The sequence below is a fragment of the Protopterus annectens genome, chromosome 12.part0 (assembly GCF_019279795.1).
Source record: "Protopterus annectens isolate FY-2018-M chromosome 12.part0, PAN1.0, whole genome shotgun sequence".
NCBI lineage: Eukaryota > Metazoa > Chordata > Ceratodontiformes > Protopteridae > Protopterus > Protopterus annectens.
This window is the reverse complement of record NC_056746.1, coordinates 1427636576-1427661607: the sequence shown is the minus strand read 5'-3', so window position 1 is coordinate 1427661607 and position 25032 is coordinate 1427636576. Positions and strand designations below refer to the sequence as shown.

The 25032-nt window shown below is 44.3% G+C and overlaps 1 protein-coding gene across 2 annotated transcripts in view; it reads left to right on the top strand.

The window, feature by feature from the left end:
* The window catches only part of DGKE (diacylglycerol kinase epsilon), a 1358385-nt gene that overhangs the window by 597615 nt on the left and 735738 nt on the right, over nt 1-25032 (top strand). For both annotated transcript variants that reach the window (XM_044090462.1, XM_044090463.1), the window contains exon 5: nt 4871-5028. In XM_044090462.1, the coding sequence (XP_043946397.1) occupies nt 4871-5028 (158 nt within the window). The remainder of the gene's footprint in view (nt 1-4870; nt 5029-25032) is intronic.

Sequence of the window (25032 nt, the reverse complement as noted above, 5' to 3'; positions counted from 1 at the left end):
AGGTTTCAGATAGGGAGAGGATGTGAGGGGTATTGAGAGCTATCCATGAGTGCAGCTCAGTGACTTTATTTGCTAGACTATGAATATTCAGTGAATAAATAATTAAGTATTTGGATAGAAATTATTGTTGTGACTGAGGTTGGAGACTGTTGTAAGATGGGGGCAGTGTAGAGGTAGTTTTGGGGAGAGAAGAGGGGCCAGGGTTGGGATGGATATCTCCAGAACAAAGTCATTTTTTTAGTGAGGACAGAGTGTGTAGTAGATGCTAGATGGAGTTTGTATAGTTTTGACTTAGCTTTGTGGGAAGGTTTAAAAACCTGTATTATGGATAGTTTATATAGACTTGAGGCAGAGGTAGTAAAGAGATTAGGGGAGATAGTAAAAGATGAGGTAGTTGGATATATGTTGTATGAGTGAGAAGTTGGTGAACATAGGAGTGGGTCAGAGAGATTGGAGTGGTAAGAGGTGGAGATAGAGAGAATAAGGAGTAGTGTAGAAGATATTAGAAAATAATACATGTTGGAATAAAATATGGTCAGAGTAGGTAGAGAGACAGTGGTATAGATGAAGTGGTGTTGACAAGATTGACAGATTAGTAAGGTGGTTGTGGCAGTAGGCAGGAAGTGGAATTGTAGTGGCTAGTGGGACAGGAAGGGGAGGGATAGTTAGGTATAAAGGTAATTGTAATGGGGTGGGTGGGAATGGGGGTAGGGTAGAGGACCGAAGTGAGCCCAAGCGTAGCGGGGCTAGCACCCTGATCAAGATGAAGTCATAGAAACAATCAGAAAAGATAGTGAAAAACTAGCTTGAGAGACAAGGATATACAGTTTCTAAAGGTATAGTCACCGGAAATAAAATAAAAAGAAATAAAATATGAGCAGAAGTAAGCTTACAAAAGGACACTTGCCTCAGGACACACAAGTAGATTTACTTGAAGGAAACCCAGTGCTGTATGGTCAAAATAAGCTACAATAGAGAGGGGCTTTGTAGGGGGAGAGAGAGAGAGGTATTACTAGCAGCTAAAAGCAGGGCAAAACATAAAAAAACATTAATATGTAAGAGTTGGAAGACAGTAAAATAGGGTAGGTGCACTAGGAAAGGCAATTATGAGTGAGGCTAGAAATTAATTCAGGGAAGGGTAAAGTGCAGAACAGGAGAATATACACAGAAACAGTATGAGGATAGTGGGTAACCAAAGAGAAAAGATATGAGCTGCTGGTGTCTGCTTTTCGTGGTGACTAGCAAAAAAAACACTGTAAATTCTTGTTGTGCTTATAAAGTCTAGCATTAATTAAAAGATTAGCTTATGTAGTAGTTCTTTACTTTGACACTTACTTCAATGGTATTATTTTAAGCTTAAAATGGTGGCTTCCGGACAGATAGAATTGCAGGGTATCTGTTAAGGTCCTCAAACCTGTGCTGCCTGTACTGTGGCCAGGAGAAAACCGCAGGGAAAAATCCACTAGAGCTATAAAAACATAGAGGAGGGAGATTAGGTATGAGCAAGTAATTCAAGAAAAGAGCGAGAGACAAAAATACCATGGGTAGAGAGAAAAAAATTAATACAGGTAGGCAGAGACAGTATACCTAGCATTAATTTCCATTGTATGAGTGTCTTACACATAGCTAGCTAAGAACACAGCAGTGTTTACACCTATGCATAAAGTAATGCAGAACAACAGTAGTTAACAATAGCACAGAGTAGACATACACAAGGCAATAATTCACAAAGCAGGAAAACAGAAATCCAGGATACTGAGGACAACAACAATTGGTACACTTTCAGGCAATAGTTCTTCCTTTTACTTTAGTGCTACACCAAGAAATTACAGTGAAAATACTACAGATAGATCTAAATGTGAAGTTAAGGTGCCTGTTGCTCATTGCAACAAGAAACTTGGTTGGTAAATATTTTCATTTACAGTTTTCTTTCATTAAAAAAACAAGAAATAATAGGAGTACAATTCAAACACTAAGCTACCCGTGATCATAAGGTGCTGGAGCTCCTTGCAACAGGGAAAATAGACTTTAAATATTCTTAATGTAAAAGTGCAGCAGAAGTAGCTCTCAAGTGTGGATTTACACCAAGCACAGATGTCCCTAAAAAGCCCTCTGGCTGACAAAACAGTGTCACTTTAAGCTTTCCTGTGTGTTTCCCAACTCAGTCTCACCAGGCTCCTTTACTAATACCGCTACAATAGCAGTCCCAGTCTTCTTAATGTAAAAATGCACTTTGGTTAGCCAAATGTGAAAATATACCAACTAGCAACAGCGAGTAATTGTCACTTGAAGCCACTGTGTATGTTTCCCAACCTGGACAGACCAGACAACCTTTCCACTCCCACTAGAGTTGTAGTCCCAGTCTTTTTAATATAAAAACACTTTAGTTAGCTACAAGTGAAAAGGTACCAGAAACAAGTCTAACTGCAAGTAATTATAAGGTGATTCAAACGCAGACAAGCCAGCAGTAAGGAACGCACACACTTTAAGGCAGTTTCACAGTACGCTAACCATCTAAGGGAAGGCCTTCACAGTTTCTTCTGTCAGTAACCAATAATATGAGCAGAGGAGCTCAGATTGGGAGGAGCTTCTAATGCAAGGTATAGTGAAGATGAGACTTGGATGAGCTTCCAAGGACAGATATACACTAGGGACACACAGCTCAAAAGCCTCCAAGAATAAAAGCACAACAGGAATAGAGTGGGGAAAAACTTAGAAGAGAGCTAGTAAAAAAAATCGATAAAATGAGGGCCCACCTAGACCACCCTGGCCTAGTACAGAAACCAAAAAACACTACAGACTGTAACAGTTCCTTAAATTAATAATTTCAACTTCAGATAAAGTGCAAACACAACACACAGAACTGATTTAAAAGATAAGTGCAATATTTTAAATGTAGTTTCTGTGTACTTCATTGCATTCAAAATGTAGTCCAAATGCTTTATTCTCAAGCTTCCAAGTTTTTAGCAGGCCCAAGACTAAGATGGCTGACTGCTTGTGCAGTGTAAAATGCCAGGGGGTGGTTCGGTTAATCACCACATGCACTATTACAACGCATACAGCTGGCCAAAGGTGGCTTTTTGTTTTACATTTGAAAAGTGATTACAATACAGAATTAGATGAGAAAAATAACAACAGGTCCTGTAAAACCCAAATCAGTATATAGCAGTAGCTTCAAATTCACAAGAGAGCTAGTAAAAATGCAGTAAAATGAGGGCCCACTCAGAACACCGGCATCCAGCCCAGAAACCGAAAAGCACTATGGACTACAAAATGTTTTAAATTAATAGCTTTAACTTCAGATAAATAGCAAACACAACACACAAAACTGATTTAAAAGGTAAGATAAGTGCAATATTTGAAATTTACTTTAAATGTACTTCATTTGATGCAAAATATAATTCAGATGTTTTGTTTTCAAGCTTCCAGTAATCTCAAGATGATGATGGCTGACTGCTTTTGTAATATAAAATTTCAGGGGGGTTAATTACCACACGCTCTAGTTAACAGTTTTTTTTTTTTTCATACAGACCCCAGTAATGGTTACTAAGAGAAACTAGTAGACATGCATTATAAAACTGAGTGCTAGAATAATGTAAAAGCATGACAATATTTTTTCTGTAACCAGAATAAAATACAATTATAATCAAAAATAGATAGCAGCAGCACCTTACCTAACAGACTCCGAATACAAGGCTGTAATAACCGAAAACAGCCAGAGCCAAGTTAATTTTTTCTAAACTTGTTTCTACAAAGCAAATAATTGTTAGGTTCAAAGGACATCTTGGAATCCATATATTTAGTCTTGGAATATCAGGGTGTATAGAACCAGAGACCACAAAGAGCGGAGTTTATTTGTAAACACTTGTGCACAAAGCAAGTCACTGTGAGGTTCAAAGGATGTCTTGGAATTCAAGAAGAAGTTTTGGTAGTGTGGAACATTAAAGGTAACAGAAACCCCAGTCTTAGTAAACAGTGTTGTATATTATACAAAAAAAAACTTTTTATAAATACATTTTTTTCTATCAAAACTCTTAATATTAATAACGTGTTTGTAGCCAGTACCCTCAAAACAAATGAGTTAAGTCTCTCAGTAATTCTGTCTTTCTGTCTGTCTCAGTAGTTCAAGACTCCTTTGACAGGAACAAATCCCAGCTTCTTGCTGGAATCTTCTACCAGTTCACAAGACTCACTACTCTGGATATCAACTCTGTCTCCACAAAGAGCAAACAAACCCTCTAGGGCATTTCCTCAGCCTTTCCTCGGCTTGAGTACAAAGCAAAGTTGGCACTCCCAAAATATTTCACTTTGGTTCAGAATGTTGGCCTGGGAAACATCCAGGAGAATCATTCATAAGATTTGATGGATTACAAAGTGACCTGTCATTTCATCTACCACATTTTGGTGCTTATTTTACTTCTAAGTTATATACCATGTTGCTTATTTTTGTTTTCATCTAATTGCATAAATAGATAAAAAAGTGGTTGCATTCACAAAACTGATATACACCCAAGAAACACTCAGTACAAACTTATTGATGTATTTTAGAGAGTATTCAGTCCACCTAATTATGAATGTCTCTGAGTTATTGAGAGAGAAAAGGTAGTCCTAAAAATATGGACTTGGAAAGAACAATTCCAGATCTATAGCAAGCAGAGATGTTTCATTGTGATTATATTGTATCAAATGTGGGTCTTTTTCCAGTGAATCTCTCCACAGATAGTTTTCTTTTTCAAAGGCATGGTTAGAAAGTTAGGTTTTATGTTGTACATTAAATCACTGGTTAGGAAAAAGTATGCCACAACTGAAATATTTGTATGTGATTGTGGTTTATGATGAAGAGGTAGAGATGACTGTTCTTGTTTGACAGGGTCATGAAAAATTCATTCCTTATGTTGCCGTGCTACCCATTGGAACTGGAAATGACCTGGCTAACAGTCTGGGCTGGGGGGCTGGTTATGCAGGAGAAATTCCAGTGGAACACATCTTGAGGAATATCATGGATGCTGATGTTGTCAAACTGGACAGGTAAACAATACATGACTTGCTTTGATTTACAACTTCAGTTTTTGTGTAACCATTTTTTACGTTATGGATCTCTATGTGGTATTTTCACAGAGAAAATGTATTGTTCTAGTGTTCTGAGTTGTAAGTTTGTACATAATCAGTAAACAGGATTACTGGTAGTCCATTCTGTTTTGTCTGTCATGGTGTATTTTCTTTACACTGTTTTGCTTTTAATTGCATATTAAAACTAGGAAATAGACCACAGCTGTGTCTCTTGTGAGTCACACAGAAATTGGAATAGGTTAGTTAAGGCTAAGTACCTGTGAACTGATGCTGGAGCTTGGAGCTAAACCTTTTATTTAAGGGGTAAAAAAAAAAATTCAAAGCTTTACTGGAAAATTTCAATCAGACTTTGCAACAGATTGCTGTGAGGGAAAGGCTTGCCGTCTTGTAGTTTGTACTGCTTCATTACCTTCATTTTATTTTACTTGTATTATGCCTTTAATCATATTTAAACTTGGAAAGAAACCACAGCTTTGTCTCTTAGGTTCATAGGTTCATAGATTAGTACTACGCTATCTGCCCTTGTGGGCCATTTTAAACCTAGCCAATTATCCCATGTGAGAATCCAACCCTGCACCTCGTGTCTGTAAGGTAAACACCTTAACCACTATGCCAACCTCCCACTGAAATTTTCCACTGTGAGTCACACACAAATTAAATTTTCCTCCACCCTCCCATGCTGGTGCTGTTGTGGTTTTAAACTCAACTGTTCTAGTTACCTGCCCCTTATGTGAATTTGAACACATATTCCCTTCCCTCTTCTTTCATTTACTATTTTGAGTAAGCACGAAATTATCATTTTTCAAAATCAGCTGTTTAAATTTATTCACCATCTCATGTATTCCATAGAGCCAAAATAAAAAAATGCCCACCCCTTCCAATCTATCTTGCTTTTTTAAAATGTGGGGCTTTCCACATAGATAGCTAAAGCTTAAGTTACCCACTCTTTCATAACTAACTGCTTACAGCACACTGCAACTCTTAGGATATTAACCCATTATCTGAAGTAGTTAACTTCGTTTGTCAGCAACCTTTGGGAATCGGATCCGAGCCGGCAATCTTTCATAGCTTAGATCCGAGCTCCTAGCTTCTCCCCTTCACCCATACTCCCCTGCCATCCCTGACTGACCTCAGATCTAGTTTGCCGCGCTTCTTGTCAGCAGCTAGGTTTTTGAGCTCCTGGTTTCGTAGGGTCTTGTGAGAGTTTTGTGAGAGTTTTACATTTTTTTATTATCCCCTCAAGTGTACGAGTGTGTTTTGTGGTCAAGTTTCCCTTTTTTTTTTTGGCTAAAACTAATACCTTTTAGTTAAACTTACCCTCCCTCCCCTTCGCTGGTCGTAGCTTCTGTGTGTTCTGTGTTTGGGGCCTAACGAGTGTGTTTGTTTTTTTCTTAAGATGTCTGAGGCCCCAAAACCCATCTTTTCTAAGTGCACCGAGTGTGGCCATAAGCTGTCCCCAGCGGATGGCCACACTTGGTGTGTACGGTGCCTTGGGGTTGAACACCTTTCCTCTGGGTGTTCCATCTGCGTGGCGTTCAACCCCAGGGCACTGAAGGACCGGAGGTCGAAGCTGATCCTAGCGGGACTTTTGCCCCCGGATTCGGCTTTGGCCTCCAGTGCTTATGTGGCCTCCTCCCCGGCTTCGGTGGTGGCCACTCCTGCCTCTCTCCCTCTGGTCAGGACTCAAACTCCCGCTGCAGCTCCGGAGGTGAGGGAGGCCAGGAAAGAAAAAAGGAGGGAGAAGCACCACAAGCGACGGGCCAAGGCCTCCACTTCGGTCCCCCCTGGCTAAGTGGTCTTTTCCTTCCAGGGCTTCCCGGTCTCCTTCTCAGATCCGGTCTCCGTGCTTCTCACTGGGCCCCGAGGAGGAGGAGGAGACCCGATCTCCGTCGAGGTCATCGAGGTAGCATTCCCAGCCAGCCTCTGTGGCCTCATCGAGATCAACTCCTAGCCTTTCCGACGCAGATTTGGACCGGATGATGCGAAGGTTTCTCCAGGCCCAACTGCAGATGGGATTGCTCCTGCCCCCCCCTTCTGGGGGGAGCTCGACACCTTTCTTTGCCCTGATAGCTCCTTCTCCGATCCGCTTCCCGGGTTCGGTGCCGAGCAGCCTTGGAGTCGGAGGTGGGTTGGCACCGACAGTATCGGGTACTTAGGCGCCGACTTTCCCTCGAGCCTTTTGGGTCTGTTTTTGTCGGATCCGGGCTCTCGGAGCCGTGGGCTGAGCGTCAGATCCGAGGGAATCAGTGTGTCTTCAGCTCCGTCTAGGTCGGAGCGCACTGGTCCATCGGATCCAATGGCTTCGGCGCCGACCCTGATCCATCCATCGGATCCAAGCGAGGGTTTGCTCTCGGATCCCAGAGAGAGAGGCTCTCCCTCTGCTTTCGATGTGGTGGAGAGGGCACTGTCGAGTGCTTCCTGCCCCCCGGTCCTTGCTTCAGCTCCGCCCCGCACTCCCTCTCTGTTGGGTCTGGCTTCCATCACCCGGCCCCAGGGACAGCCTGCTTTGATGTCCCAGGTTGTTCCCTTGGAACAGGACGTGGCTGGTGAGACGTCCTCAGACAGCCCCCCCCCAAGGACGTCCCTCACAAGCGAAAGTGCAAAAGGAGGCACATGGACTCCCCCGAGTCCTTGACTGATGACACGGATTTAGATGAAGGGGAAGGCTCCCCGAGGATGTCTCCTTCAGAGACATCATGGAAATTCTCAGGATAAGAGGGGAGTGGTCTGCCCCCAAGGCTTCCTCGGACGAATCCGTGTTCTTGGAGGCATTCGAAGCAGGCCCATCTACCTCTTAGGTGTCCCCTCCACCCAACCCCTTAGTGGACCTTGTTACCACTAGGGCGTGGAAGGAGCCAGACACTGTGGAGCCAGTCCCCAAATGCCCGGACAAGATCCTTAGTCTGCCCTCCAAGAGGTCCCATTGGAACAAGGGTCCCCCCGTAGATGCCATGTTGGTGGCGGCGGCCACCAAGAGGGAATTAGCTCAGGAGAGTCCCTCGGTCCATCCACCGAGCATGGAGTCCCATTTGATGGACCGTTTAGGGAAGCGGGCTTTTAGTTCAGCGACCTTTTCCGTGAGGTCTCTGAACTACATGGCACATGTTATTCGACTGCAGCGGGACCTTATCAAAGAGTACGCTGCATCTCCCCTGGAGTCCATGTCGGTGGAGGACAAATGGTTGTACTCCACTCGAATGGCCACTCTCAGATCCATATCTAACACCTCTATGCAGCTGTTGTCCCACGCCACAGAGGGAGCCGCTAGAGCCAGCGGAACAGGCCTCGTCATGCGGCATCAGGCCTGGCTCCGGCATTGCGATTTCACGGAACCCTTCAAGGCGTCATTTGCGAATGCCCCTTTTGATGGTTATGCCCTGTTTGGCAAGTCCGTTCACGAGACTTTGGTCCAGATCGAAAAGGACGGGAAGATGTCTGCTGTCGGAGTCCGCTTCTCTGTTCCCAGAGGTCCTTCTCCAAGAACCAAAAGGGACAGAAGAAGATGTGGTTCTGGAAGTCGCAACAATCCCTAGTCCGCTCCGGATCCCCAGTCCTTTGTGGCAGAGGAGGACAGGGTGGACACCGCCCTAGAGGCAGAGGGGGCCCGAGGAATGGTGGGTCCAGAGAAGCTTTCTCTGACCGGCCCACCCAGCGACCCTGAGGAGTTGCCCGACTGCTCCTCTCTGGAGGCAGTCGGGGGATGTTTTTTGAGGCACCTGGTAGCTTGGGAGTCCATCACAACAGACCGCTGGGTGCTTCGCATCATATCCAGAGGATACCAAATTCCTTTTTCTCACATCCCTCACCAACCCAAACGCCTCCCCGATGTCCCACCCGATCAGAGGGAGGCTGCAGCTGCGGAAATTCAGCAGCTCTTGGGAAAAAGAGCCATCCAACATGTCCCCCCAGACCAGTTCGGATCGGGTTACTACTCCAGGTTCTTTTTGGTGCCAAAAAAGATGGGGGACCCAAGGCCAATCCTCGATCTCTCCCTCCTGAACCTGTCAGTAACCAAAGAAAAGTTCCGGATGGTCACCCTTCAATCCATTCACCCCCTGTTGCGGGAGAGCGACTGGATGTGCTCGATAGACCTCAAGGATGGGTATTACCACATATTGATGGACAAACGATCCAGGAGGTTTTTCTGCTTCCGGCTAGGAGCCAGTCATTAGCAGTTCAGGGTCCTTCCCTTCAGTCTCACCTCAGCCCCAAGGGTGTTCACCAAGGTATTAGCAGTGATAGCAGCCCACCTGAGGCTTCAAGGAATGCAGGTGTTTCCATACCTAGACGACTGGCTCCTGACCGCCCCAACAAGGCATCTACTCTGCTCAGCCAGGAGTTACTTTCTCCACCTTGCTCCCCGGCTGGGGATCACCGTCAACACGGACAGATCCTTTCTCAACCCGACTCAGGTGATAGACTTTATCGGGGCCAGATTAGACACCAACAACTTACTAGCCTTCTTAACCACCGAATGACTTCACACCCTGAGGCTACATGTGCGGGCCATTTTACTATCGTTGGCTCCCCCGGCGGGATTGGTCCTGAGGGCACTGGGCTCCATGGTGGCCGCAATTACTCTGCTCCCCATGGCTCGCCTGAACATGAGGATTTTGCAGTGGACTCTCCAAGTCCAATGGTCCTTCCGTCGATACCCTCTCAGTCACCCCATTCCCCTCAGCAAGGCTTGCAAAAGGGCTCTTGCATGGTGGTTACAATCACCGGACCTCCAAGCGGGACGCCCTTTCTCCATGGCCCCTCCACTCGCTACAGTGACCACGGACGCCTCTCGCCTCGGGTGGGGGGAGGTATTATGCAGGCAGGACGGTCCAAGGCACGTGGAACAATACAGAGACCTCATTGCATATAAATGTTCTAGAGATGAGGGCAGTGCTGTTGTTGTTGCAAGCACTTCAGAGCCTTCTTCCTATAGGAACAGTTGCAGTTCAGTCAGACAACATGTCGGTGGTCTGGTACATCAACAAACAGGGGAGAACCAGGTCCTACCCACTCTGTCGAGAAGCTGTGAGAGTGTGGGAATGGGCGATCTCCACCAACCGCTTTCTTATTGCAACGCACATTCCGGGATGGTCCAACATCCTGGCGGACAAACTCAGTCACACCATACAGTCTCCTTACAAGTGGTCTCTCAATCCCCAGGTAGTGAAGCGGATCTTTGCCGTATGGAGACAACCCTGTTGCGATCTCTTCGCCTCTCCTTCAAACACGAAATGCAACAGCTACTTCGCTCTAATTCCCCCCGCCGGGGAATTCCCGAGAGACGCTCTGGTGCATGCTTGGCCTCCCGGTCTACTCTATGCTTTCCCTCCTCTACCTCTGATGCTGAAGCTTCTACAGAAAGCCAGTCGGTTGGGGAGCAAAATGATCCGCATTGCCCCATTCTGGCCTCGTCAAGTTTGGTTCCCTTACCTCTTGTCTCATCTGATGAATCCACCTTGGATTCTAGATCCCCGCCCGGATCTGATTTCCCACCCCCTAGGCCTCCCAGTCCCGAACCTGGACAATCTCAAGCTTACGGCTTGGTTGCTCCAATTCCACTCGTAGCTAGGACTCCTGGTATCTCCTCCCCAGTTAAAGCTATCCTAGTAACAGCACACAAGCCCTCTACTAGGAAAGTCTTACTCCTGTAAATGGAAACATTCTGCTATTTGGGCGGAGCGTCAGAACCTAGACCCTTTCACAGCTCTGTTGCCCACCGTCTTGGATTTCCTTTCAGGGCTTTTGAATCAGGGGGCTAGCTGTTCCACAGTCAAAGTTCAACTAGCAGCTATCTCTCGTTACCACGTGGGACATGAACTGGGTCCACTGATCACCACGAAGTTATGTAAGACCTTTCTGAAGGGCACCTTCCTACTCAGACCTCAAATAAAGGAAGTAGTGCCTCCCTGGGATTTGACTTCTTCAGGCCTTGACAGCTCCCCCTTTGAACCTGCAGCTTCAGCTGATCTCAAACATTTGTCATGGAAAACAGCCTTTCTCGTCGCTATTGCTTCAGCTAGGAGGGTTTCTGAACTTCAAGCTCTATGTGTAAAACCTCCTTACTTGACCTTCCACAAGGATAGGGTTTACCTCAGGACCAATCCCTCATTCCTTCCTAAGATTGCTTCCGAGGCAAATATTAACCAATCCATTAATCTGCCGGTTTTCTTTCCTGAATACCAGAACAAAGGAGAATACAAACTACATTCTTTAGATGTGCATAGACAGCTGCGTTTTTACATTCATAGAACGGCTGGTCATAGACAATCTGACCAGTTGTTCGTCTCCTTTACCAAATTTAATTTAGGTAAATCTGTGTCGAAGGTCACCTTGTCGAGGTAGATTTCACAATGCATCCTTTTGGCTTATGAAAGTTCTGGCGGGCCCGCACCTCAGGGAGTCCGTGCCCACTTTACTCGGTCCATGTCTACTTCTGCTGCCTTTCGGTCTAGAGTACCCCTGGATGATATTTGCTCAGCAGCCACTTGGGCTTCACCTCATACCTTCATCAACCATTATAAATTGGATATTATCTCTAGAGGGAGAGCATCCATTGGCTCTGCAGTGCTCCGGAACATCCTTCCATGAAGGCCGCCCAAGGTACAGGTAGCTGGGGACTCTGTCCCAAAGGTTGCTGACAAATGAAGTTAACTGCTTCAGATTAAGAATTTATGTACTCACCATAACGTTCCATCTGAGTAGGTAGACTTCATTTGACTGCAACTGTCCCACCCTCCTTCCCCATGACCTTCGGATGTTATTTGGCCAGACGTTTTTACTCTGCCCTTTAAGGAAGGTAGTTAGTTTCCATTTTCAGCCTTATTGGTTATGGGAAAACTTGATCTGAGGTCAGTCAGGGATTATGGATGAAGGGGAGGAGCTAAGAGCTCGGATCTAAGCTATGAAAGATTGCCGGCTCGGATCCGATTCCCAAAGGTTGCAGACAAATGAAGTCTACCTACTCAGATGGAACGTTATGGTGAGTACATAACTTCTTATTTTCTCTTACATTTAAAATCTGCAACATCTACTCCAAAACCACCAATTTATTGGAGAGTCCACATTCTACTCTCAGTAGTCATTTTAGGATTAGTGCTTCTGTTTTGTTCCTAGTGAGAAAAGGAGCACAGGGACATTATTTTCTGAAGGCTGCTGCTGATCACCAAAACACCTAATAACTGCATCATAGGTGCCAGCTTGGAATTTGTGCTTTTATTTTGCTTCTGGTGAGAGAAGGAGCAGAGTGCATTGATTCCTGACTGTTTATAATAGGGCAGTGAGTGTCTGCGTTGGACTTTCCTGATTGGTCTGGTTGCTACTCAAGGCATCTACCAGGAAATTTGAAAATTGCTGCAGGCCTCTACCAGGAAATTTGAAAATTGCTTTAGAAAAAGTCATCCAAAAGGTCCCGTCCAAACAAAGAGGATTCGGAACATACTCCCGCTTCTTTTTAATCCCAAAAAAGACAGGGTACCTAAGACCCTTACTAGATCTGAGCAAGTTGAGCCTTTATATAAAGAAGTCCATGTTCCGAATAGTTATATTTCAATTCATTCTGCCTCTGTTGCACAAGGATGAATGGATGTGACAGTAGATCTCAAGGATGCATACTATCATATCAGAATAGACAGGTGCTCCAGGAGATTCCTGCACTTTTGTCTGGAAGCTAATCATTTTCAGTTCAGAGCACTGCCCCTGGGCTCACCACATCCCCCTGGGTGTTCACCAAATGCATGGCAGTCATAGCAGCTCACATGAGACTCAAAGGATTTCAGGTGTTTTCATACTTAGATGATTGGCTTCTCACTGCCCCCAACACAGATCAACTTTTCCAAGCCAGAGATTATATGATTCAAATCTCACACTCCCTGGGCATCAGCATAAACTTGGACGAGTCCAATCTGACTCCTGTGCAGAACATAGGAACACAGTTGAACATGAGGGATTAAATAGCTTATCTTTCCCTTCGCATAACAACATTGAGAAATCAAGTTTGGGAACTATTTCCCATCAAGCCCCTCCTGCACATCTAGTTTTTCAAGCTCTGGGGTCGATATTAACAGCGATCTTGTTACTTCCTCTGGCAAGGTTCTTTGTGCAAATTCTTCAGTGGACATTCGCAATACAATGTTCTGTATTCTACCAATCTTTGTCTGTTCCTGTCAGGCTGACACCAATCTGCAAACAGTCATATTCGTTGGTGGCTTCTGTCAGACAACCTCTTTTTAGGCAGGGCCTTTTCGATCCCCCCACCAACAGCCACAGTGACCACAGATGCTTCCCAGCATTACAAAGGAAAGATCGTCCAAGGCGCATGGTCCCCTCTGGAGAACAGGATGCATATCAGTGTCCTTGAGATGAGACCATTGCAGTTCATGCCAACAACATGTCTGCAGTCTGGTACGTCAACAAGTAAGGAGGAACCCATTTTTACTCCTTGTGCAGAGAGGCCATGAGGGTTTGGGAATGGGCGATATCTTTGAACTGCCTTCTGGTTGCAACTCACAGTCCAGGGAAGGTGGTCAGATTCAGCAGATCTCTACTGATTCCACACGATGGTCCGTCAAACAGTCAGTGACAGTTAAGGCCTTCAACCACTGGGGGTCAACCTTGCTGCAACCTTTTTTGCCTCTCCACTCAATAACAAATTCAGCAAATTTTTCCCTCTGATTCCCCCCTCTGGAAGAGTCCCTTAGGGACACTCTGGTACATGATTTGCCCCAGGCATCTTTTACGCATATCCCCCTTTCGCTGATCCTGAAATTTCTTCAGAAGGCAAGCAGATTGAAGAGCTCAGTCATCCTCATTGCCCCCTTTTGGCCTCAGCAAATATGGCTCCTCTTCTTCTGGTCTCATCTAAAATATCCTCCATGGATACTGGAGCCATCACAAGATCTCTTCTTGCACCAGATCCTCTCTCCCCTGTCAGGATTACAACATCCCAATCTTCATGCCCTTAAACTGACTGCATGGTTTCTCCACTTCCAACCATAGTAAGACAGTCCAGGCTTGCTTCCCAGGTTCGTAGCATCATCTTAGCTTCACAAAAAGGTTCAACTAAGAAAGTCTACAACAGTCAATGGAAAAGGTTTGTTGTTTGGCCTGCTAATAAAAACATTGATCCCTTCTCTGCACCAGTCTCCGATGTTTTACTTTTCCTTAGCACCCTGTTTGTAGAAGGAGCAAGTTTTTCTACCATCAAACTCCAGCTAGCTGCAATTGCTAATTTTCACATGGCTAGTCAATCCCACTCCTTGTCTACCTTTAGATAATGTAAAACTTTTATCAGAGGTGTCTTCTTACTGAGACCTCCCCATTAAATATCCTTCCCCACCTTGGGATCTCACCGTTGTGCTGCAGAGTTTGACTCAAAGTCCTTTCAAACCAGCAGGCACTTGTGACTTGAGGCTTTTGTAGGAAATGTACATTTCTCTGTCCTTGGTCTTTCAATTTTTTTGTTTCCTTGTTTTTTAAACTATGTAATAATATTCATCATGATCTCATTTAGATTGTCTAGAAATTTTTAACTCCTACTCTTGTTTGGATAACAATATTCCTTGTCTAAGTCCTACCAGTCTGTAATCTGTTATCTCTATATGTGGAGCTTTTCTCCCCGGGCCTCTACTGAAAATGGAAATATATCCAGCTAGACTAGCCCGGTTAACAAATGTAAAATAAAAATAATAAAATAAATTTTGTCATGGAAGATGATCTTTTTAGTAGCCATTACTTCAGCAAAAAGGATTCCTGAGCTGCAGGCATTATCTTCTCAATCTCCTTACATAATATATCATAAAGATAGGGATTTACTCCATACAATCCCTCTTTTATGCCTAAAATAGTTATAGAACGCAACATTAACCAATCTATTCAGTTGCTAGTATTTTTTTCCCAATTGTTCTAATAAAGGAGAGTGCATTCTACATCTCTTTCATGTTCATAGACAACTGTGTTTCTATATGCATAGAACAAAACAGCACAAGAAGTCAGACCAAATGTTCATAGCCTTTTCTAACAGGTTGGGTCAAGTAGTATCAAAGGGGTCTATATTAGATGATCAAACTTTCAAAAATTCAGTAACGGAGATCTCCGTACAGCGTGGAATTGGAAGCTTTCCCTTTTCTGCACTGTAGTGCGATCTCGAAGTTGGTATATTTAAAGAGCGGGGAGTGTGGGGGGGTGCAGTGTGGCTTGCCCTCTGCTTAAAACGTTCAGGTAGGTTATTTGTGTTTATTTTATTTTTTTTATTAGATATTCAAACTTTTAAAAGTTTGATCATATGGTGTCGACCATATGAAAGTCGATCTTTTGAAAGTTTGATTATCTAATATAGACCTGTATCAAAGATCACACTGGCCAAATGGATCACTGACTCTTATCACCTTCACTTATTCTCACAATGAATGTCAGGATCTGATGCTGTCCATTTCATCATTCATCACTGATGGGTCTTGGATCCGACCTTGGATCCAAGCTGGCAAAGTGAGCGACACCTCCTGAGCTCAACTCCTCCCCTCCCCTTACTTCCTGTTACCCATAATCCTCAGATCTCGTTTGCCACAATTGTGAATGAGACAGAACACCTCCAGGTAGGGCATAGATAGTGTAAAGGTCTAAAAGGATACATTGTTGCAATTTTTGCTTTCCATTGTGCAATGCTGCTAAATGATGTTGCAAGGCGGTTAGCAAGGTTCCCCAACCCCTGCAGCCATCGAACACCTGTAGACAGACCGCAGATGACATATAATTTAAAATGGATACATTCTATTAATTATGTTGGGTGCTGAACAAATATACTAAGCAGAGATGCACTGTGGTTAACACACTAAACAAGAATGAATAGGGAATTATGCAGCTGTCATTTAACTATTCCTGTGGCAGCAGGTGTAAGTGTAGGGCTGTAGTACAGTTGGTCCTGAATTCAAGTATAGGAAGTACAACATATTTTTACTGTTGTGACAGCTCAGTGTATAACATTGAACAGAAAAATATACAAATGTTATTTCAACATTCTTGTGGCAACAGGTGTAAGTATAGGGCTGCCATACACATGGTCCTGGGTTCTAGTAGAGTACATTCCAGACATTTTTACTATTCCATTCTACGTTATATTCAATCTCACTTATAACACTTTAGATAATAGAGCTTATATGAATTTTGTGAGGGATAAGATACCATTATTGTGTTTTCAGATGTATGAATGAGGATATGCTGTGTACTATATCTCTTTAAGTATAATTCTGCTATCTGGACTTGGATGGCCTTCACACTTAAGTAAGACACTTACACAAATGAATCTATGTAGAAGAACCTTGTCAGGTCACACACATACATGGTTAACACCTCAAACTGTCAGCTGTATTTATGAATGATTCATGACTATATCGGAGTAGCACTTCCTCTGTGGCAAAGATGGAAAATCAACACTTTGGAAGAAAATGTTTTGTCCCTTATGCATAGGTTTGAATCCCACACTTTAAAAATCTATTTTATGAGTGTATAAGGCCAAAACAAAAATGTGTCAGGTCATGGAATTTATGCCCCCATGCATGTCTGCAGTTAATTCACCTAACAGTAACAGCTGCAGACACCCTTCAAACTAACATCAAGTGTCACATTGACCGTCCAGTTTCAAAAATGGTTTCTTCCCTGCTTGGCACTGTTGCTCTCTGCTTAACATCTCGCAAACGTGGTTTGCATCGTTTCCAGGATTTGCACAGTACCAGTAAACGCGATGGAATTGGCAGGAAATCATTAGTTGCTGTTGCTCTACTTTTCGTATTAGACAGTTCTGGCATTAGAGGGGGAAAGTGCACAGTTTAGGGTGCAGAGCTGGGGTGTTCTGGAGTCCAGGATATTTATTGGACTCCTGGAAGAGTGCCATAGGCAAAAGCCTCTGCAGAGGGACACGTCTGAGGCTTGGAGTAGTTTGGCCAAGGCTGTATCCAGTGCTACTGGCATCTCATGCACTAGAAAATAGTGTAGGCACTACTTCAGCGACCTACAAAGGCACAAGAGGGATATGCCGAACCAGAGGTTGACTGTGTTTCAAACTCGTGACATCCCACAGTTGTGTAAGTATGCTAATAAAGAGAATTTGTAATACATGGAAAATAGAAAGCTAAATATAGCCAAGACTGGTATGCATAATGCTCTTCTCTTCTATTCTTTTCTTTTCTTTTCACAGCTAATGCCAAAATTGAGTTGAATCGGCAGGCTCATGCTGATCATCTGGAGAGACTGAGGGTAGCAAGTGGTATGCATGCAGCACAAGAGAAACTATTGTAGCTTTAAAAGTTAATGATAGATTTTTCTGCAGCACAAACCAATTTTCTTTCTGAAATAGGTGTGCCTTGTTTGCTGTAGCATAGACTAGATTGACATCCTGAATCTAGCTTTGTTTGTATAACTTGAGCACTAATCCAGGCCATCTTTTTTGGAGAAGGTTCCCCTGCACCCTGGTGGCAGGAGTGTGCAGTTAGAACTTGTCTGATTGAAGACTGCTGGAACAGGGCTCAGTTTTGAGCTTTTTTACTGGTTAATTGGGTAATTTGCTTAAATCAGTTTGCTTGTTTTCTACTGTTATATAAAAATTGCACTTTATTCATCTGCTTTTACTGTATTTGCGTTTCTTCGTACTTTATTACTTTATTTTGCTTTTTGCTGCTTGTTCTTAAAATTACTTAATTTCATTTATTCTGCTGCATTTATTACTGCTTGTTAGTAGCCTGATTAAATTGTAACTGTTATTCTAAGCCTTTGATTGAAGCACTTGGGCTTCAGACCAGTTGTTTTACATTAAGAAGGTTTGTGGTCTGCACTGTTTTGGCAGGACAGGTAGCTTACATCCTTCTAAGTTGGGAGTTGCTGATTGAAGGCTTAGTGTCTGTTATTCTAAAAGTGTATTAGTTCTGATTTAAGCACTTGGGCTTCAGGCCAGTTATTTTACATTAAGAAAGTGTGGTCTGCACTCTTGTGGGAGGAGAGGGTAGATTCTGCCCTTCTGAGCTGGGAGTTTCTGGTTAAAGACTTATTCTGCCTGCATATTTGAACTGTTTCTTTCTGAAATTAGTACACCTTGTTTGCTGTAGCATAGACTAAATTCAGACCTACTGAATCTAGCTTTGGTTGTAAAAATTGTGCTCTAATCCAGGCCATCTTTTTTTGGAGAAGGTTCCCCTGCACCCTAGTGGCAGGAGTGTGCAGTTAGAATTTGTCTTATTGAAGACTGCTGGAACGGGGCTCAGTTTTTAGCTTTTTATTGGTTAATTTGTTTACATCAGTTTGTACATTTGCTACTGTTATATAAAAAAAAATACACTTTGTGCATCGCCGCTTAGCTAGGGTTAAACTATTCCCAGCGCCATAAAGTCTGCTTTTTAAATTTTCCCTTAAAACTAGCCAGTTTTTTTAGTTTCAGCACTCAAATCTGTTTCTTTGAGCTCAGCACTTGTTCAGAACTCATTGTAAGCACTAAATAAGCTACAAATTACTACAGCACTCAACTTTCCTCACTTCTTCTATAGGAAAACAGTTTCTAGTACTTAATAAATAAGCACCTATCCAGGCATGTCCAAGGGTCAGCTCCCAGTGTTTTCTCCTGTCTACCTGATGAATCTGGGCATCTTGGGGCAATGCAGCAATTGCCTCATGTACACAGACAACCCTCTCCTCCTACCACCCAACACTACAACCTGTGAGAGATTCACTTATATAGCCAAACTGGAAGCAAAGCTGTCTTCACCCAAGACTGGGCTTGACAGTCAAGAGGAGAAGGTAAATACTTGCACCACACCACACTCAACACACAGTCCCTCAAAAAACTTACACCACCAAAACAGACACATAGAAACACAAAACACACACCTGCATTTGCGGAGGCTCTCAGTAAAAATCTGCTCAAGCAACAGAGACCTCCAAAGCAGAAACGTAAACAACCTCCACCCCCCCAACACAACCAATATGACACATAGCCCACAAACTCAATGTGCCACTCAACCAAAGCACATAAGGCATAACAACGTACCCAACACTCTAGTCATAAGTGACTCTATAGTCAGGCACACTGATGTTCCACTCACCAGGCTAAACAAAGAGAAAGTTACTGTCATCTGCCTGTCGGGTACCAGGATCCACCACATAATGCACTCACTCAGGTCACTGCACAACAAGTACAAATATGACTCTGTTGTTGTCCATGTTGGTGTGAATGACCTGAGACGTATCTCCCTGAACTACATGAAAAGAGACATGGAGGAGCTCTCCAATCTTGTAGCCCAGGCAGGTATGACCCTAGCCCTGAGTAGCATCCTGCTATCATCCAGAATGATACCACAGTACAAGGACAAAATGATTAACTTCAACAGCTGGCTAAGCTAATGGTGTAATTTTAAGGGGATCCAGTGTCTGTCTGACTAGGATGACATGATCAACAGAACACGATGCTTTGCCAGAGATGGTCTGCACCTTTCGCCCTTGGGATTCCGGATACTGGCTAAGGCTCTTGCCACCCCTATAGTGCCTTTTTTAGGCAAGGTTCAAATGACAAATTCACCACTGTAACAAGTACAAGCAAGCAAAACCTGAGGGTAATGCTACTCAATGCTAGAAGTCTAATCCTCAAAATGCATTCACCCGAGGTACTCCTTAAAATGGAGAACATCGACATCTGTTCAGTGACAGAGACCTGGTTCAAGGCTCCAGTGAGCACCCTTGCATTACCAGGCTATAATTCGTACTACAACTTTCGGCCACCTAACCTGGACCGAAACACTAAAGGTGGAGGCGTTTCCATATTCATTAAGGATATCCACACCTCCAGGCTAGTTGCTCAGCATAAAGCATCCAAGATAATCCAAGTGCAACTAACTCTGGACAAGACCGCAGTCCAAATTGTAACTTGCTACAGGTCCCCCACCATGCCCCAGGATTCCCACTCCTCTTTTCTTGATACACCAAAAAATATTAGGGTACAACCCGACACCCTCATAATGGGCGATTTCAACTACCCCACCATTAACTGGGAAAACTACTCATGTACCAACTTTTTTGCTCAACGTTTACTGGAATTCATAAATTCCAACACCTTGGATCAACTTATCCATACCCCCACCAGGGGCAGCTATATCCTAGACCTGGTCATTATCAGCATGGGCGACCAGTGTTCCACACCAGAGGTCAATTTCTTGTTGGTCAGATCTGACCACAAGCTAATCACCCTAGACATCCACATCCTGCCCCCACCCCCATTGGGGAAACCACCGTAAAAAATTTCTCGAAAGCCAACTTCATGACACCCATTCAGATGGACAATAGAGGTATGACTGCTGAATCCTACACAAATGCACTTTGTAAGCACTTACATGAGTGCATGGATCATGCTATCCCTAACAGAACCAAGATGCTATCCTCCAAAAAAAAGAAAGAAAGCCAATCTGGTGGTCCCCTGCCATAAACAAACTCTACAACAAAAGAAAGAAACTGTTGCAAAGAAAGAGTAAAATCCCATGATTGGAGGAACTCCCTGGTCAGCCTCAGTAAGAAGCTGAGATCCCTCATAAAATCCTCCAAAGCTAGTTACGAAAACAAAATCGCCACTGATTTTCAAGACAACCACAAAGTATTGTATAGCTATGTCAAGAATCTCAATGGCAACACTCAGATCTGCTCTGAGTTACAGCACAATGGCACTAAATATACAGAACCAACTGATATTGCCAACATCCTGGCAGATAGGTTCAGTGCTACCTTTACCCCTTTCTCACCCCCTAAAGGGCCCATCTCTATACCGGAAGAATGCAAAGTTCCTGTAATCATGGCTGCACAGGTAAAAACCACACTCTCCAAAGCCAAGAATACAGCATCCATGGGACCTGACAACATCCCAGGCTGCATTCTACACAAGCTACAGAATGAACTGGTGCCCCACTTAAGCACCATGTTCAGTCATAGCCTCACCTCAGGCTTTGTGTCTACTGAATGGCGCACAGCGACTGTTATCCCACTCCACAAAGGGGGAGCCACTATGGACCCCAGGAACTACCGCCCCATTAGCCAAATGAGCCTGGTCTACAAGGCCATGGAACGTATCATTGTGGAACTTATAAACAAAGACATTGGTAATCTCCAAACACTGGACCCCACCCAGTTCAGGTTTATAAAAGGCAGATCATGTCTCGTAAACCTGATAGACTTCTTTGAAGCAGTGACCAAAGTCGTAGACGACGGTAGGGTGGTTCACACAGCCTGACACCATCCCCCACTCAGGAATTATAGATAAACTCACTAAACTAGGTATAATTCCCTATGTCATAAGATGGGTTGCCAACTGGCTCACTGACAGAACCCACACTGTGAAAGTAGCAGACTCCAAATCCAACTTCAGATCAGTGGCAAGAGGAGTACCACAGGGTTCAGTCCTGGGTCCTCTCCTGTTTGGTATCTACTTTTCTGAAGTACAGGCAAGCACTGAAGGTCTTTGGCTAACGAAGTTCGCAGATGACTGCAAACTAGGAGCCATAATCGAAACTCCTAACAATGTGGACATCCCTACAAAAGAGCCTCACTGAGACAGATGTCTGGTGTCAAAACCATGGCTTCAAACTCCATGCCAAAAAGTACATTGTCTTCCCCTTTGGTAAAAACTCTGTACCCATGAGCTACCACATAGATGGTAGTCTGCTTAACACCAAAAGTGTGATGAGACCTTGGGACACAGGTGAACAGTAGTCTGTCCTTTGATAATCACATTGCCACCGTAGTCAGGAAATCCTTCTACTTGGCACACCTAATCACAGAAGGTTTCTCAAACAGGGATAAAAGAGGTAATTGTTCCCCTCTACCCGTCACTCATTAGACCCATTATAGAGTACAACGCCCCTTTTGGTATGTACCTCACAAGACATCTACAACAACTGGAAAGGCCACAGAAATAGCTCACAAAGAGGATTACCGGCCGCAAACAGATGCCCTACGCAGACAGTCTCAAAAAACTCCAGCTTTATTCCGTCGCATATTGCCTACTCAGAGAGGTGATCTCTGCCTAACATACAAAGCTATGTCAAACCCAGAGCTGTTGGATATGCTCCACTTAAAGAAATCCCAATCCCTCCGAGCTACATGCTCTAGGGACCAAACCTTGTTACCACAATAAACAGAACATGCTGGAGGGATAGATTCCTGTCTCAGAGACTTTCCATACTCTGGAACAAACCAGCTATCTATATCAAACAAAGCTCCTCATTAGCACTGTTAAGAAAAATCTTGATGATTGGATGGGAAATAGGAAATTCACCCCAGGGATCACCTCTGTGGCTCTGCTCGACAGGGGCACAGGAAAATAATTTTCATTGGTGGCAAAAGCCAGGGTACCTTTTTGGCTAGGCTTATATAGGCCCTATGGCCAATAGCCTAGTACCCACCTATGAACTTTAGGAATCAAGTGCAAGACTGTCGTCAGAGGTTGTGAGTTCAAATACCATGAGTAGCAACTATACAATACTGCTTTTCCCTCATAATGTTACATAAATTAAAGTCTATACAAGTGGCCTAAATGCCTTGCTGTTAACTGTAGTCAGTATCCTTGAACCAAACATATGTGCAATATATGCACATTGCAAGGATTACTTTGAGAAGTCCGTAATTACAGTTTGTAGTTGATAGTACGTATACTTAAATTTAATGGTCCAGATAAAATAGTTGTACAATTATGAAAGTGTATTGTATGTCACATATGATAGTACTAATTTTTTCTCTTTATTTGATATTGTCACTGCCATTCTTGTGGGTCTCTAATCCGACCCTCTGATCCGACTCTGCCATTTTCCATGCTAAAGAATCGAAGCTCAAGGTTCTCCCGTCCTACCCATAATGCCTTATTCCCCCAGTCCACCTCAGATCTCATTTGTCACTTGTAGAGTAAGCTTCGAGGTTTTGTCATTCCAGAGCTGCTCTGGTGTTTAAGTGATTCTCCTTTTCAGAGTGTGAGTTTAGCTAGTGTTAATTTCTTATTGCTGTTTTCTTTCCTACCCTGACTCTTGCTGCCATAGTTTGCCTTTCCTTCCCACCTTCTCTGTTTGTTTTTTTTCAAGTTTCTTTCTTCTTGGTTAGTCGTGATGGTGGATCCCAAGTCCGTTTACAAAACAAACAAACCCATAGGGTTCAAGAAATGCACTTCCTGTGGGCACAAGATCCCACTGTCTGATGCCCACAGGGAGTGCATGTACTGTCTGGGGCCTGCTCATTTGGATAGCTCATATTCTATCTGTTCAGCTTTTCATCTGCATGCCCTGGTGGAGCAGAAGAATAGGCTGATTTTTAAGGGCTTGCTTCCTTCTTTTTACTCTCCTGATGTTCCTTCTACATTAGGGGCTCAACCCCCCTCCAGGAAGCATTAGGAGACCAAGGAAATCAGGAAACGTTCCCCGGACAGATCTTTTTCTTCTGTGTCGGAGACGATCAAAAAGGCACCGAAGTCCTCTGATACGACTTCTTCAGGGCTGACTCTGTCATCTCTACCTTGTCCTCCTCTACCTTGTGCTCCCCTCCCGAGTTTGGAGCCGAGTACATTGGTGCAGAGGTCTCCCCGCTGGGAGATCTCTCCTGAGGAACCATCTGAGACCACCTTCTACCACTTCTTTCACCAGGTCCTCTCGTAGTTTATCTGAGAGCGAAGTGAATAGACTGAAGAGGCAGTTTCTTCAGGCACAAATTCAGATGGGGGTTTTGCAGCTCCACCCCTCACCAGATCCATGAGCAGAATTTCCCAGTTTCATCCTGCTCCTCCATCTCTGATCCGACCTTCGATTTCAGAGCCTGCTGATGCATTTGTATTCAGAGGCAAGCCAATAGTGGTGATCACTTTGCCTTCGATGACATTCCCGACACATTCGGCTCAAACTGCTTCGGTTCCTAGCATGCCGTAGCTTCACTTTAGCGCCTCTGCATTTGACAGATCTGTTCTGACTCCCCCTTTAGAGCAGAGGGCTTTGGGTGCTCGGGAGGCATCCATTCTGTTGGCTTTGGCTCCGGAGGGATGACACTTGGGTACTCCAAGTCCCAGTACATTCGAAGTGGTGGGCACTGCTCTCTCTCCTAGGAGAGCCTTGGTTCTTTCTCCCTCGGCACTGCTCCCCACTCCCATGGATCCTATGTGTAATGCCTCTCGTCTACCATGGGGACAGCCAACCCTGGGAAGCCTCCAGCCCATCCCTTCAGTGGAACCCCAGTTTTCTTCCGACACCTCCCCAGAGCATCCCACCAAGAAGGCTCCTTGGAAGAGACAATGTAAAAGAGGCACCTGGATTCTGCCCCAGGAATCCCTCACTACTGACACTGATTTCAAGGAAGGGGAGGAGTCCCCAAGATCTGCATCTAAGGATGTCTCCTTTGCAGACATCCTAGAGATATTATGCCAAAGAGGTGGTTGGTCTGCTCAAAACCCCACCCCAGAAGAAGGAGTGCTGCTGGAGGTTTTTGGCTCCAGCCCACCTACATTCTGGGTCCCACCCTCCCCCCCCCCCCGCAGATGCCCTCATTGCCTGTATATCTACCAGAGCATGGAAGGAACCGGGCACTTTGGAGCCCATTCTGTAGAGGGCCAACAAAATTCTGAGTGCACCTACAGATAGCACACATTGGACTAAAGGGATTTCAGTAGATGCCATGGTGGTTGCATCAGCCACTAAGAAGGAGAACTGTCTCAAGAAAGCTCCTCTATCCATCCCCCTAACAGGGAGCCTGTGGCTATGGACAGGTTTGGCAGAAGAGTTTATGCTTCAGCCATCTTCACCTTATGAGTGTTAAGCTACTTATCCTAATTCCCTAGACTACAGAGAAACCTTGTCAAAGAACCCTCTAGTTCTACCCCAGAGTCCTTGTCTGCTGAGGATCAGAAGACCTTTTCTTCCAGAATGGCCATTCTACAATCAACATTGAATGTGTCCATGAGGTTACTTTCCCTTG